The 15,868-nt window shown below is 57.4% G+C and overlaps 1 protein-coding gene across 33 annotated transcripts in view; it reads left to right on the forward strand.

Moving 5' to 3' along the window:
- The window catches only part of NCOR2 (nuclear receptor corepressor 2), a 224,483-nt gene that overhangs the window by 113,984 nt on the left and 94,631 nt on the right, over positions 1–15,868 (forward strand). For 28 of the 33 annotated variants that reach the window (XM_089894358.1, XM_089894378.1, XM_089894383.1 and 25 more), the window contains 3 exons: positions 4,614–4,680; positions 11,817–11,989; positions 13,347–13,440. In XM_089894358.1, coding sequence (XP_089750484.1) covers positions 4,614–4,680; positions 11,817–11,989; positions 13,347–13,440 — 334 coding nt within the window. The remainder of the gene's footprint in view (positions 1–4,613; positions 4,681–11,816; positions 11,990–13,346; positions 13,441–15,868) is intronic. The other 5 variants (XM_089894363.1, XM_089894390.1, XM_089894391.1 and 2 more) reach the window with 2 other exon arrangements.

Below are 15,868 nucleotides of genomic sequence, written 5' to 3' on the forward strand. Positions count from 1 at the left end.
ACGCTAGGGGAGGATCCTTCCGTGTGTCTTCCAGCTTCTGGTGTTTGCTGGCTTCCTTGGCGACCCTTGGCCTGTAGACACTTCACTCCAATCCTCCGTCTTCACGTGGCCTTCTCACTGTGTCTTTTCATGTCATCTTCCCTCTGTGTGTATCTGCCTCTCTGTCCAAATTGCTCCTTTTTATAAGGACACCAGTCATATAGGATCAGGGCCACCCTATTGACCTCATGCTAACTTGATGACCTCTGTAATGACCTGATTTCCTGATGCGGCCACATTCTAAGGTATTGGGGGTGGGGGGTCAGGACCCCAACATCTTTTTTGTGGGGGGACACATTTCAATTCATAACATACACCAAGCCCCCTGCTAGCTCTAAAGTAAATTGTCTTTGATCTCACTATGGCATTTCAACATAGGTCTTGTCCCTCTTTTTTGTTTTTTTTAAGTCTAATTTAAAATAGCTAGATTTACAGAAGGGTTGCCGAGGTAGTACAGTGACGGGGGTTGGTTGCAGGAACCCCGTGGGTACCAAACTCCGCGATGCTCAAGTTCCTTATGCAGTCGGCCCCGTAACTGGGGACGTGGAACGCATGGACCGTACTAAGAATTCCCCGTATACCCTCCACCCAGCATCCCCCAATGCGAATATGTGACACGAACAAGGTACATTGATCAAAACTACGAAAGGGACAGCGGTACAGTCCTAGTAGCTAAACCACAGACTTCCTTTGGATTTTCCCAATTTTCCCACTAATGGCCTTTTTCTGGCCCAAGATCTGATCCAGGTTCCCGCTCTGTATTCCGTCCTCATGTCCCCTTGGTCTCCACTCTGTGATAATTTCTCAGTCTTCGTCGATTTTCCTGACCCTGACCCTTTTGAAGAGGACTGGTCAGGGATTCTGCAGAATGTCCCACAATTTGGGTGTGTCTGATATTTTCTCAGGAGGACGCTGGGTTTGTGGATTTGGGGGAAGAGTCCCACAGAGGTGAGGGGGTGCCCTTCCCATCATGATATATCGGGAGCACCCAACACCCTGACTGGTGGTGTTTATGTCACTACAGGTGGTGTTGGCCTTGCCCCCTTGCTCAGGGAGGTGTCAGCCGTGTCTCCACCGTTGAGTTGCTGTCTTTCCTGTCCCTACTCTGTGCTTTAGAAGCAGGTCACCATCCAGCCTACTGTCAAGGGGAGGGGAGTCCAGCTACACCTCCTGGAGGGGGAATATCAAAGAATTTGTGGGCACAAGTTAAACTGCCACAATGATTAGTAAATATTTGGGGGAAATGCTTCGAGGCTATGCAAATTTCCTGTCTCTCCTCAAAGTTTTGCCGACTGATTTCACGTTCATGCAAGGGTCTAGCCTGCGGTAATTAGCACCGCGGTATCTAAGAGTGATTTTCAACTTCCCTCAGTCCTTCTACGTTTATTAATTGGAATTCTGTAAGGAGCATTTGTCCCTCCTCCCTCCTTTATTTATTTATATCCGTGTGGATGCATGGTTATTTATTTTATTCTTCGGGCTATAATCTAGTACTAGCGTTATTTATTTTGCCTCTCAAATTGTTCCAGCTTTGGCCGTCAGAAACTCTTTCTTTACTTAAAAATGTTCTGGGCTCATCTTGTATATTTCCTGCCGCAGCTCTGGATGCGGCCATTCCTCCAGGGAGAAATGGCTCTTTTTTTTGTTTTCCTTTGTCCGTGCTGCACGTGCAGCCTGTGGGATCCCAGTTCCCTGACCAGGGATCGAACCCACGCTGCCTGTACTGGAAGCATGGAGCCTTAACCACCAGACTGCCAGGGAAGTCCTGAGAAATGACTCCTTTTATTGGAGAATGGTGTTAGACACCAAGACCTCGGTACTAGTGGGCTCATTGCTCTGGGCTGTCATTGCTTCTTGGCCTTCTCAGCTGCCGTCTCCAAGTCCAAACCCTCTCCATTGCCGCGACCCACAAGGCCCCTGTGCAGCCGGCCCTGTCACCCTCTCAGCCGTCCTCCTCCTTCCTGTCGCTCCCCTGCGTCCCTGCCTAACACTCTCCAGCCACATGGGTCTTCTGTCTGTTCTTCAGACACTCTGAGTTTGTTCCCACCTTAGGGCCTTTGCACTCCCAGTGCCTTCTGCCAGGAGTGCATCTCCCTCTGGATCGCCCCACAGCTGGGTCCTCCTGGTGATCAAGATATCAGCTCGCAGCCGTCTCTGAGAGACTTTTCTGCACCCCTGAATCTAAAATAGCTACACCCTCCCCTCCCCCAGTCACTATCCCACCCTCCACATAAGTTCCTGACTCCAGGATTATCTTGCTTATTGTCAGTGTGGCCCCTCTAGGCATCACCTCCATGAGGGCCGGGGACTTTGTCTTGTTCACCTTTATGTCCCCAGGGCCCAAAACAGTGCCCGGCGCATAGTAGGTGCTCAGTAAACATTTGCTGAATGACTGAGGAGACGAAAGCACAATGCTGCTGCTCCCATTGTTCGGATGAGGAAACCGAGGCTGAGCCCATCTGAGATGTGTTCAGAGACACCTCGCTGTGGAGTAAGGGGTTGTGGCCTCAGCCTGTGTGACTGAGGACCCCCAGCGCCCGTCCTGCTGGGGAGGGGGAGGCTGATGTGAAGTATCAAGACCTCGAGGCGGGAGGCCTGGCTGATGGGAGGCGAGACCGGAATGACCCAGGGAGCCCAGGGTCCCCTCACTGACCCTCCTGGAAGTGGGCGTGGCCTTTCCTTGTCAGGAGATGGGTGGAGACAGGGCTGAGCTTGGTTGGGGTCCGCAGGTGAAGAGGGACCATGCAGGCCCATCGGCATCTCCGACTTGAGACCAGGTAGTGGGGATGCCGACCTCCTGCTGGAAATCACTGCGAGGCCTGGGGACCCTGGTCCACCCGGGGACGAGGTGTGCTGGCAGACACCGACAGCCGCTGGGAGGTGGGTCTCTGAGGCCGTGGTGTCTGTTTGCGGAGGATGAGGGAGCAGAGAGCGACTCCCCACGGGGTCCCCAGGGTGGGTTGATTTCAGGCCCTTCAGCCCCCGGGAGGCGTGTGTTGGGGGAGCTTCCTCATCCGTCAGGGCCTGGAGTGTCCTCCTCTTTGTCTTTTTCCTGAGGTTGGGGTCCTGGGGGCCCACAGGTGCCATACCTCCTGGAGGCTGGACGGGGCGGGGCTCTCGGTCATCAGTTTGTAAGCTTTTGGTAAGAGTTTGGATGCGGCTGAGAATGTGAGCAAGTTGGGGGACCCCTCCCCAGAAAAGTTGATCTTGTTGTACACCTGGCTGGGGGGCAAGCAAGTTCACGGGCCTGGTGGGCTCTTCGGGGCCCATCTGTGACCCCCGCAGGCCCCAGCTGCTACACGCTGCTGTGCGTCGGAAGTTGTGGGGAAAGGGCCGAGGGGAAGGGGCTGCTTGGGGGTGAGTCTTCCGTCCTCTTCCGTATCGGTCCGCATGTCTGAGTCTCCCTCTGCCTCCTTCTGGGCCTCCATCCCCCTTAATTTGTTTTTTATTTTATTGAAGTATAGTTGGTTTACAACATTGTATTAATTACTGCTCTACAGCAAAGTGACTCAGTTATACATACATGTACATTCTTTATTAATATTCACTGTGGTTTATCACAGGATATTGGATGTAGTTCCCTGTGCTGTACAGCAGGACCTTGTTGTTCGTCCATCGCCCCCCTTTCTTTGAATCTTGTCTTCCTCTGCCTTTCGGCCTGTTCCCCTCTGTCTGTCTGTCTGTCTGTCTGTCTCTCTCTCTCTCTCTCTGCCAGGCCCCAGGCCCCTCTCCCTCTGTCCTCATTTGGGATCTGATCTCATCCACCTCTCTGTCGCTCCCTCTCCCTCTGTCTCCCTGCCTTCCTCTGGAGCTCTGTCTGTCTTTTTATTCTCCCTCATTCCTCGTCTTGGTGTCTCTCTCCTGTGCCCGCCTCTCTTTCTCTCTGAACAGCCCGCATCTCCCCGGGGAAGCGCCCGCTGCCCTCTGAGCCCGCAGTGCTGTGTGTGGCCTCCTTGGTTGAGGGCTTTGATGGCGAGAGGGGTCTGGCTTCCCTGAGCTGAGGCATGAGACCCCTCAGGTGCTTCCTGGGCTTCCTGCTGTGCTGGCTCCCACCAGCTTGTCGCTGGCTTGTCCATGTCACCCCCACCCCAGGGGGCCGGAGCAGGGGCTTGGTTGGAGGTGGCTTGGGGTCACAGAGGCCAGACCCCAATACCCTGCCTCTGTGCAGCTGCAGGTCTCGGGGGCTTGGTCTCCCCGGCCTGCGTTTCTAAGGCTGTGGCAGTTTCTCTGTGGCCAGTTTCCCGTGGCAGGTGTGGCTGACGGGAGAGGGGAGCCTGGGTGCGTGTAGGGGTGATGGCAGCTCCGGGGAGGGCAGGAAGCCACAAGACCTCGACCCCCTTTGGAACCCTCTTTTCTGCAGACCACGCTCAGCCTAGGTGTGGGTGGGGACACCTTGTACGTGACGGGGGAAGGACACACATTGGCAGTTCGTGGCTCACCCCGGGGGGTCTACGGATGTGTCTTAGCTCACCGGGAGCCAATAGGGGCAAGTAGGGGCAAACTTCAGCAAGGGACGGAATTCCTGAAAGCCTGCATTTCTGACCTGCCCGGTTGGCCGTTTGCATCCTCCTTAGAAACCAGGCCATGCGGAAAAAGTTAATCTTGTACTTCAAGAGGAGGAATCACGCCCGGAAACAATGGGTAAGTCATCACCTCGTCCCCCACCCCTGGAATCTGTTCTGCTGCCCCCTCCCCTCCACGGACCAGGCTTCCTTGAGAGCCGAGACCGTCCAGGCCACTCAGGCCACACCCACCGGGATCCCTGGGTTCTGCAGCTCATTCCTGCGTGGCCAGGGTGTGAAGAAAAGCCAAGGGCAGTGAGAGAAATGGGAAAAGACAGCAGCTGCTTCCGTGAAGCTGGGGGCTCAGGGCTCGGCTGCCTCAAGGAAGCTGGGGTGTGAGTGGGTGGGGGGGCTGGGAACTGTGCCCCTCCTTTTCCAGCCTGGAAGGGGAGAAAGCAAAATGTTGGCCGGGAAAATTGGTTCCTTGTCAGAGGCCCTACTGTGGCTATTTTAGGCAGAAAGAGAGAAGTTTGTTGGCAGAGGTGGAAGACTGGGGGGGGGGGGGCTGTGTGCTGGGTGGCGGTGACTGCAGGGCGCTCCCTGAGAAATGAGCTTTGCCCAGCCCGCTGTGCCCATTCCGGGCTCAGGAAAATCCGGGCCCAGAGAAGCAGTGAGGCCCCCCTTGCTTAGAAAGTGGTACGGACTCCTGCATCCCACCGCACACTCTGCCATCTCAGCTGGGAGGCATGCCCAGGGCAGGGGAGCACATGTGAAAGAACACCTTTTGTTGTGGTTTAGGGTGGGAGTTTACGTCACCGATTCACTGGGTGAGGTTAGGGCTGAGTGATGGAGGGGGAGTTACCCATTAGTATTCTTTCAGCTGTGAGAGGAAGAAGCACTGGCTCAGATGGGCTTAAACAGTAAAGGAGTTTGTGTAGCTGAAGAAGTCCACTGAGTGGAGTTCAGGAGTGGTTTGATCAGGTTGCACCTTCATTTCTATGCCGTTTTTCTTCAAGTCTGCATATCAGGACATTGACAAGCTGGTTTTCCTTTGGGACCTGAATTTCTACAGCAGGTTTGAGTCCTTCTAGAGCCAGAGACAGAGCTGCTCTTTCTCAGACCATCTCACAAAAGCTCTGATTTCACCACTTGAGGGCCTCGGTCCCTCTGAACCAGTTTCTGAACCCACCCTGCTCTGGCCTTAGACCTCGGCTGGGCCCTTGGAGAAGGGATACATTTCTGGCCCACACGCTGGGCGACTGGGAAGCTGGTTGGGCGGCACCCTAGACCCCAGGGCCCCACGGGGTGAGAAGTGGTGGGCTTCCCTTTTCTTTCCAACCTCCTCAGACTCCCACATTGACTGGATGGTGACCAGAGGCGCCTGGCTGGATAGATGGGGTTCATGAAACGGGGCATCCCATCTCATTCATTGAGTTAAGAAATATTTACTGAGCACCTGCTGTGCGCCTGAGTGGAGGAGACGCAGTGACAAGTGCCGTGCAGAGGGATGGGGTCGGGGACAGCCTGGATATCCGACCTCGGTACTGAGAGAGGAATGACCAGAAAGGACCACCCGTGTGAATGTCTGGGGGTGTGAGTGTCAAGGAGAGGGCGCAGCAAGTACAGAGGCCTTGAGGCAGGAACTGGCCTGGGGGGTAGCACAGGACAGCATGTAGCAGGCAAGCCTGAAGTACAGGGCACGTGTGGGGGGCTGTGGTCGAAAATCATGGGCGCCAGGTCACCTGGAAATGGAATGTCTAGATTTTACTCTAAATACAGTCGGACACTTATTCTTGATGTATTCTTAATAAAGAATACAAAATCTTTAAGAATTTTTAGTTATTCGGAAAATTTGACAGTGATACAGGAAATCTGACAGAAGAGTAACAGTGAACACCTATAAGCCCGCTATCTGGAATCCATCATGGTTAACATTTCTTTATATTCGCTGTGTGTGTGTGTGCGCGTGTGCGTGTGTGTGCGTAAGTATGAATGTTTTTGTGTTGAGCTGTTAGGACGTAGGTGCAGACACCCAGACCCTCACCTGGAACACTTCCTGGAGGAAGGAAATTCTCTCTTTATCACACCTAACGATTCACAGCGTTTCCTGATTCACAGCTTTTCCCCTGTAGTCCTGCCCGGGGGTGGGGTTCCTTTGGGGCTGGAAGAAGGAGATCTGATTTACATTTTTAAAGGATCCCAGTGGCTGCTGGGAGGTGGAGTTGGGTGGGTGTAAGTTGTTCAGAAATCTCCCAGGGCTCCTTGTGGAGGGGTCCCTTGAGGGGATGGAGGGGAAATGCGCTTATTTAAAGATAGAGGAACTGGAGAGACTTCTAAGAAATTCTGGGTTCGCTTTGTGGCCAAGCTGAGCCCATCTTAAGAGAGGCCCTTGTGAAAACGAATTCCTAAACCACAGAAGCTGCAACAGGAGGGCGTCTGGAATGATCTCATTCTTCTTCTTATATAAATGAACCCAACGCCCCATGCATCGTCATCAGCAAGGACTGGGAGGGCGCTTGGCCAAGACGGGCCCCCTCAGATCTGCATGCTCCCCGCCCGCCCCTCCCCCCCACCCACCATGTCAGTCAGGTCCCCTTCTGTGGGGCCCTCACTCCTTAGAGGTTCCTGGGACCCACGCTGCCCTACACTCCTGCTCTGCCCAGAGAGCTGAGGCTCTTCCCCCAGAGGGGCACCCCACCCCAACAGGAGCCTCCACCAGGCCTGCCCCGTCCTCCCCTGGGAAGCTGAGCTCGCCCGCCCCACGCCCCCTGAAGCCGCTGAGATGCGCAGATTCAAACCCTACCCACCATACCCTCTGTGAGTGATCTTGGGACAGCCGTCTTGCCCTAAGCCTCACTTTTCCTCATCTGTGAAATGGGGTCATGGCGGGGCTGCAGGAAGGGTTAGCGCAGTGCCTGGCGGGGGGAGTGTGTGTGACTGATGGCCTGGCAGGATGGGTTAGTCAGGGGTTGAGCTCAGCCTGGACGGTGGGTGTATTCATTTCCTGGGGCCGCTGTAACAAATGACCACAAACTAGGTGCCTTAAAACAACAGAAATGTATCCTCTCACTTCTGGCTCTAGAGGCCAGAAGTTCAAGATCAAGATGGGAGCAGGGCTATGCTCCCTCCAGAGGTGCTAGGGGAAGCTCCTCCCTGCCTCTTGCAGCTCCTGGTGGTTCCAGACAGTTCCTAGCTGTGGCCACATGACACCCATCTCTGCCTACATCCTCAGCTGGCCTTTCCCCTCTCTTCTCTCACACGGACGCCTGTCACTGGATCTAGAGGTCACCCTAATCCAGGATGACCTCATCTCAAGATCCTTAATGGCATCTGAAAACACGTTTTTTCAAATAAGGTCACATTTGAAGATTCAAACCCCCTAACCTGGGGGTTAGGATGTGGCACATCTTTTGGTGGGGGGGGGTGTCACCATTGAACCCACTACAGTGGGCACTGGCATATTTTCAGCATAGTCTGCCTTATCTCTTTCTCCTGGCTTGTCCCCACTTTCCTTTTTTATCTATTTCTTTTTTAGAGACGGCTAAAGTTTTGCTCACTCCTCTCATATCCCTCACACCTCTTATTTTTCACTTCTGGGCTTTTTCCTGACCTGCCCCGGCATCCGTGACTTGCTTCTGCAGCCTGAGTTACAGGCAGCAGGACAGGGGCTGGGAGAGCTCGACCTCGTCACCGTCACGCATCGCTGAACACGCAGGACAGCCAGCAGGGGAGCATTCTCCAAGTCTGTGGTGCCTGGGCCGCTGAGCCCAGCAGAAGGCCTTTGCATGAGGCTGCAGGCTCCCTGGGGTGACCAGGTGACCACAGAGGCCAGTTCCTCTGGCCAGTCAGCTCCAGCCACCTCCCTAACACTTCCCTCCTTGTGCTCTGTCCGTCAGCCTGAGGCTGTCTTCCTCAGCTTTGGGGGTACCTCCTGGTCACCCCATCTCTCATTGTTTCCCTAAGTGTAGAGCTCCATCCTGACACACCTGGCGGGGTAGGAGGGGTTCAAATCCTGGCCCTGCTTGGTGACCGGGGCAAATCATTTAATTCCTGGTCTCAGGTTCCTGTTCCGTTTGGTGGGGATTATAGTAACACACACCTCATCAGGCCACTGAGTGAAAGGCTGCAAGCAGTGTGCTCACAGCAACGCCCGGACTGCAGTGGGTGCTCAGAACCGTCAGCTGCAAGCTGACCCTAAAATTCATGGGGACCCCAAATAGACAAAACAACCTTGAAAAAGAACAACCAGGTTGGAAGAGTCACTTGCTGATTTCAAAACATCTCACAAAGCTACAATAATCAAAACAGCATGGTTCTAGCCTAAGGACAGACATGGAGACCAATGGAACAGAATAGAGAGGCCAGAAACAGGCCCTCACATCTGTGGATGCTGGATTTTTGACAGGTGGCCACGTCCAGTCAATGAGACAGGACCATCTCTTTCAACAAATGGTGCGGGGACAATAGGACTGCCACACTCACAGGAATGGAGTTGGATCCCACCTCACAGAATTAACACAAACAGTAACTCAAAATGAATCAAAGACCTAAATGCAAGAGCTAAAGCCGTACAATTCCTAAAAAAAAACCCATAGGGGTGAATCTTCACGACCTTGGATTGGGTAGCGGATCTTGGGTGTGACACCAAAAGCATGAGCAGCAAAAGGAAAAGTAGACGTACTGGACTTTATCAGAACAACCATCAGGATCCTGACCTCCCGTCCCTAATTGTGTGATCCCGGGCTGACGGCCCTGAGCTCTGAACTCCTGCCTCTACAGAGGGGATGGCGGTCATGGCCTTTTGTTGTTTGGGAGAGTCAGTCGCGGGAAGGACTCAGCTCTGTGCCTGGCATGTGACACAGTGGCACTTAGCGAGTGTCAGCGGCGATGCTGATTGATGGTGATGATGATGCTACGAAGAGGAATTCCCACTGAGGGTGACCTGTTTTCATAACACACACAGACTGTGGTCGCAGGGGCCATCCTCCTTTCCCTCTGCAGATTCTTGCTCCTGGCACCCGGCAGACTAGCTTAGCAGTGCTCCAGCCTCTGAGGTGTGAGTGTGACTGTGAGAATGTGTGTATGTGAGTTTATGAGTGAGTGTGTATTGTAAGTGTGAGAATGTAAGTGTATGTATTTGTCCACGTGAGTGCATGTATGTGTAAGGGAGTGTGCATGTGTTACGTGTGAGTGTGCATGTGTTATGTGTGAGTGTGTGCATGTGTGTATGTGAGTGTGTGACCTGCTTTCTTCCCTGGCCAGTGGGGCCACTATGTGGACACCCCCTGGCAGGGTCATTTCTGCCCCAGGGAAGGGCCGCAGCCACTGCTGTGTTCTGTCCCGAGGCGCCCCATGCCCTCGGCCCTCAGTGGATGGACAGCACCTCCAGTGCACAGGCCACAGCAGGTGGCACTGTGGTTAGACGTGGAGGGGGACTTCCTCATCCTGGACAGTCCTCAGGAGCTGCTCACGTCTTTGCGTGTGGTGCTTGGGCCTGGGCAGTGTGGCTGCGGGTGCCCGCACGGCTGTTCCTGTCCCTTGCTCCACGAGGGCCCCAGGCAGGGCTGGGGCGTCTTGCTGGCCGCCCTGCTCACCCCTCCACTGGGCAGCTGGTTGGTGGCCCTGCGGGTTTCTTGCCTATCTTCACGGGTAACTGCATTCTTTTCCTCTGCTGGTTTTTGGTGAACATGTTCTCGCCTTTTCCCCATCTGACATATTTTCTCGCTCTCACCCATCAGATCGAGGCCTCTCTGGCGGGGCTGAGAGCGTGGGGAGGGTCCCCTGCTCTGATGGTGGGCTGGGCTGGGTTTCCTTCACGCCCGTTCTCACCCTCAGGGGCGCTGCTCTCAGCACCTTGCCACGAACGTGTGTGGCTATTGTCTCTACTGGAGCTTGACCTCCCAAGCGTTCTTGGGGCAGCCCACATACCCGGGGAGCCCCCGGGAGCTGAAGGTCGAGTTCTGCTCCTCAAAGCTGGCCTGACGGCCACTTGGGGACCATCACGCCGCTGGGTTTGTTGAGGACCAAGGTCACAAGCTGCCTTGGTCAGAAGCTGAAATTCAGGATGGGGAGGGGTGTCTGGGCACGAGGACCAGAGACGGGTTTTCTGATTATGCTGAAGTGTCGAGGAGGCATTCAAGCGGGACTCCCAGACCATGCCATCTGTCCACGGCAGCTGTTAGAGACGGGGAGATCGGGTCTCACGGACAGCCAGATGCTCCCTGCCTGCTTGAGGTCCGGGTCACCTTGGAGACTTGGAAGCCAGGCAGCTACACTCTGGGCCGGGCCGGGGTCTTTTCTCTAAGGAAGGACATACACCAGGAAGCACTGTGGTTAGACTTGGAGAGGGACTTCCTTGTCTTGGATGGGCGGCAGCTTGAGTCTTCACACCCAGTCCTTGGGCGTGGGGAGCATGGCTGGTTCACACCTGGTCCTTGGGCGTGGGGAGCATGGCTGGTTCACACCCGGTCCTTGGGCGTGGGGAGCATGGCTGGTTCACACCCGGTCCTTGGGCGTGGGGAGCATGGCTGGTTCACACCCGGTCCTTGGGCGTGGGGAGCATGGCTGGTTCACACCCGGTCCTTGGGCGTGGGGAGCATGGCTGGTTCACACCCGGTCCTTGGGCGTGGGGAGCATGGCTGGTTCACACCCGGTCCTTGGGCGTGGGGAGCATGGCTGGTTCACACCCGGTCCTTGGGCGTGGGGAGCATGGCTGGCCTGAGGCCGGGGGATGAGGAACTATTCAGAAAGAGAGTGCTTTCCATGCGGCTGTCCCGGGCCTGATGGACACTCCAGAGCTGCCCCGTCCACGCAACTGACAATGAGTGAAATGGTCTGTGTGCACTGCCCACTATGGGTGGTAGCCCTGGTCTCACATGGCTACTAGCATTAGAAATGTGGCATAGGGGCCAGAGACCTGAATTTAAATGTTACTTAATTTTACCTGATTTAAACTCCACAGCCACATGTGGCTGGAAGCACGAGGCCTTTCTGGAGGGAGGCCGGCAGGGGGTGGCCCATTCCCCAGGGAGCGAGGCGGCCGGGTCCTTAGGGCAGCCTGTGGGTTTTCTTCAGGGGCCCGGGTTGGCCTGGGTCTGCTCAGGTCTCTGTGTGATCTCGTGTCTGCCCACGTGCCTGGGTCTGCCCACGTGCCCTTGTGTGATCGCGTGTCTGCCCACGTGTGCCCGGGCACACGGCAGAGCGGGGAGCCGGGGAGGGGCTGGGTGTCGGATGCGGGAGGAACGGCTGCCGCAGGGCTCCCCCGCATCCCCCCAGGAGCAGAAGTTCTGCCAGCGCTATGACCAGCTCATGGAGGCCTGGGAGAAGAAGGTGGAGCGCATTGAGAACAACCCCCGGCGGCGGGCCAAGGAGAGCAAGGTGCGCGAGTACTACGAGAAGCAGTTCCCCGAGATCCGCAAGCAGCGGGAGCTGCAGGAGCGCATGCAGAGGTGAGCGGCGGGGGGCCGGGCCCACCCCTCCCCTCCCTCCCCTCCCCTCCCCTCCCCTCCCCTCCCCTCCCCTCCCCCTTCCCCCCTCCCCTCCCCCTTCCCCCTCCCCTCCCCCTTCCCCCTCCCCTCCCCCTCCCTCCCCCTCCCCTCCCCCTCCCTCCCCCTCCCCTCCCTCCCCCTCCCCTCCCCCTCCCTCCCCCTCCCCTCCCCCTCCCCTCCCCCTCCCCTCCCCCTCCCTCCCCCTCCCCTCCCCCTCCCTCCCCCTCCCCTCCCCCTCCCCTCCCCCTCCCCTCCCCCTCCCTCCCCCTCCCCTCCCCCTCCCCTCCCCTTCCCCTCCCCCTCCCCCTCCCCCTCCCCTCCCCCTCCCCCTCCCCTCCCCCTCCCCCTCCCCTCCCCCTCCCCCTCCCCTCCCCTCCCCTCCCCTCCCCCTCCCCCTCCCCCTCCCCTCCCCCTCCCCTCCCCCTCCCCCTCCCCTCCCTCCCCCTCCCCTCCCCCCTCCCCCCCCCCCTCCTTTCCTGCCTCCCAGGGCCTGGGTCAGCTCGAGGCACTGTCCACAGAGGCGCCCTGGCCGGCTTGAAACTGAAGGCACAGCAGTGTCTCAAACTGGCAGCCCAGGGGCCACATCAAGCCCTTGGATGTGTCCCTTGGTGCCTGCCCAGCCTTAATACTTAATTGAAAGAAGCTTAAATCCATTTTGGTGGAGTGAGTTCTCCTTCCGGTGTGCCACAGGCTGGTACCTCCCAGCTTCGTTCATTTATGCGGCCCCTGAAGGCAGCTGAGTTTGAGATCCCTGGTGTGGCTCAAAGGAGAAGGATGCTGGTCTCACGTGGCGGCCGTGAGGACGGGGTGGGATCCTGCGTAGGAGTGCCCAGCGCAGAGTAGGTGCTTGGTGACATGTGGCTGTGACATCTGTTGTCACACGGATAAGGTGGTGGGCCATGAGCAGGGATGCTGGATTTCACTCTTTACTGGACACTCATGGTGCGTATCTCACCGAATGCCTCCTCCAGTCCTGGGAGCCACGTGCCACCTTATCCCCGTGGTACAGGGGAGACATTGAGGGACAGGTCCGAAGAGGCAGAGCTGGGCTTTGTCTGTGGGTCTGTGTGGCTGGCCTTTTGGTGGGCATCTTAGGAGAGAAAAAGGGTTCTGGCATTTCTGGGTGAGCCTGGGGGCTCCATGCCCTCCCCTGGACCCCTGGGCTCGGGGCTATCTCTGTGGGTGTGAGGCCTGGCCCCTCCTCACTGCGCACACGCCGCCTCTGGGGAACCTGTGGGCTCGGGTCTGTGCCGCTGTGCCGGCCGCGTGTCCCTGGCTGCCGAGGGGTCGATCCTGAGCGTGTCCCTTTGGTCTCCAGCAGGGTGGGCCAGCGGGGCAGCGGGCTCTCCATGTCAGCCGCCCGCAGCGAGCACGAGGTGTCCGAGATCATCGATGGCCTCTCGGAGCAGGAGGTAAGTCCACGGCCTTGACCCTGACCTCAGCTCCACCCGCTGTGTCCCCTGCGCGTGGAGAAGCTCCCAGCAGGAAGCAGAATTCACCTGGATGCTTGAAATCAAGGGGCTTGTTACTGAAGTGTGGGCAGAGGCAAGGTGGGACAGTGGGGCACCAGGGGAGTAGACATTGCCCATCCCCAGGCTGAAGGAGAAGCGGGGAGAGGGGCCTTCCTGGGGCTGTGGAGGAGAGGAGGCCCCCTGGTAGGACACGGCCAGGAAGGGCCCCATCCATGATGCCACGGCGGGGAGGAAACAGGGGATAAGTACCCCCGCCTCTCACTCCCCAGCCCCGCCCCCGTGTACTTTCAGTGCTTCCCGTTGGTTGGGCCTGACCAGAAGCCAGAGGGCACGAGGGCCTGAGAGCTGTGGTTTCTAGGTCAGCCTCCCCGTGCCCAGAACTGGGGGCAGAGGGGGATTCCCATCTCACCAGCTGTTCACCAAGCTGGGGACCTTCTGTCAGGAGTTCCCAGATGACCTTGTATCAGCCAGGTGACCCTGGCTGTGGTCGCCAGAGCCCAGAGGTGAACAGGAAGCAGAAGGAGGAGGCGTTTGCTCCTGGGGCAGGGCTGGTGCTGGCCTGTCCCCTCCCAAGTCTTGTAGGTCAAGCATCTAATGTGCCAGTCCCCCCGCCCCACCCCCCCATGTTCCCAACATCACAGTAGACAAGAAGGAGCCTCACAAGAGGAGGGGACACATTCTTCCTCCCCGGGGCCTTGTGTCCAGGCAGAACTTTTGTCCAGATGGGAGGCACTGCGGCTCCAGCTCAGCACAGTCATCTCTAGCTGCACGTGGCTATTTAAATGGAAATTAACACAAATGAAATAAAATTAAAACTTCAGTTCCTCTGTGGCACCAGTTGCATTTCAGCTGCTCAGAAGCCACATGTGGTTAGTGGCCCCATGTTGGACAGAGCAGGCGGTAAACACCTGCATCGCTGCAGAACATTCTATCGGGTAGCATTGCTTAGGCCACTGAGTCTCACTTCGGACAGACTTGAGAGTCCTGGGGAGGGGCAGTCCGGCTTGAGCCGCAGTTTCCTAGGGCCCTGCCCCAGCAGTTCTGATTTAGCCAATCTGGGGCGGAGCCCAGGAACCTGCATTTTCACCAGGCTGTTCACGTGGGTCTGATGCAGGTAGTTCAGACTCTCTGGCCGTTAAAAAAGAGCGTTCGTTTTAAAACTTCACGTGCTGTGTCCCTGTTTTGAACACCCCTCAGTCTGCAGAAAGCAGAGCTTGGACATCCTTTGTCCTCACACCTGTGGGTTCGCTCGAGCCCCTGTCCCGCCGATGCTGTGGCCACGTACACGTCCCACAGGGGCATGTGGGAACAAGAGGAGGGCGGCCCTTTCCCGTGTGTTCCCTGCCTGATGCCGGCAGGGCGCCTGGCATCCCAGCCGGTTCAGTGTCCCCCTCCCACCCACCCCGGCCCCCATCCCGCAGGCCCACTTCCCCAGGTCCTGGCCGCACAAGCATGTGGCCGCCAGCGTCCCCGGGGATGCTGAGGGACCAGCTTTCGCGGGTGATGGTTGGAAAGGGAGTTCAGGGCAGAAACTTCACCCCACCCAGCCCAGGCTGACCTGAGGTTCCCTGGGAGGGTGGGAAGGAGGGAACTGGGTGGGAACGATGCTCTCCATCTGGGGGGAGCTTGCGGTAGTCGGTTGGGGAGAGGCAGCAGAGCAGGGGTGGGGTTCCTGCCAGGAGAAACCCTGCCTGGGCTCTGCCAGTGCTGTGTATCTCGGGCAGCCGAGGAGGTCGGGAGGTGAAGGTGCTGGAGCCGAGGGTCAGGGCCCTGCCCCCGCTGCGCTTCCCTGCCCCTGTTGGGAATCCCCAGCACTGAATGGAGAGCCTGGATGTGGGAGGTTGGGCAGCGGAGCCTTTGAACCGGCTGACCTTGGCCGGGCTGGACCCTCGCCTGCCTCCGGAGATGGGTAATTAATCGCCAGTAATGGGCTGGCTGCAGAGATTTGGGAAATGAGTCCAGCTGAATGGCGGCTCACAGCCTCTTAATAGCCATCCTGATGCATTAGGAGCGAGCCCGCCCGACTCCTGCTGAGCATGGGGCTGGGCAGGCTTGGTCCCCAGTGGGCACGCTTGAAGGAGCTGGATCCAGGACTGGGGGTGGGTGGCGGCCGAGGAAATGGTTCTGCAGCCTCACCGGGCCCCCCCAGAGCAAGGCAGCTCCCCACCCCCACCCCGCGTGCCCTCTGAAGCTGGAGGGCCAGGCCCCGTCTCCTGAGGTAGTCCGGCCCAGCTGGGCTGCACATCTTTCTTGCGGTATTTTATGGCACTTGCATTTCCAAGTGGAAGATTCATTGCTCCCCTCTTTCTGCAGATAAGGTGGCTGCTGCTCTCTGCATTTAATTTAACAGCCCTGCCCACCATAAAGC

The sequence above is a fragment of the Delphinapterus leucas genome, chromosome 14 (assembly GCF_059928025.1).
Source record: "Delphinapterus leucas isolate spDelLeu-1000000601 "Yukka" chromosome 14, BTC_Dleu_Yukka2, whole genome shotgun sequence".
NCBI classification, from domain to species: Eukaryota; Metazoa; Chordata; class Mammalia; order Artiodactyla; family Monodontidae; genus Delphinapterus; species Delphinapterus leucas.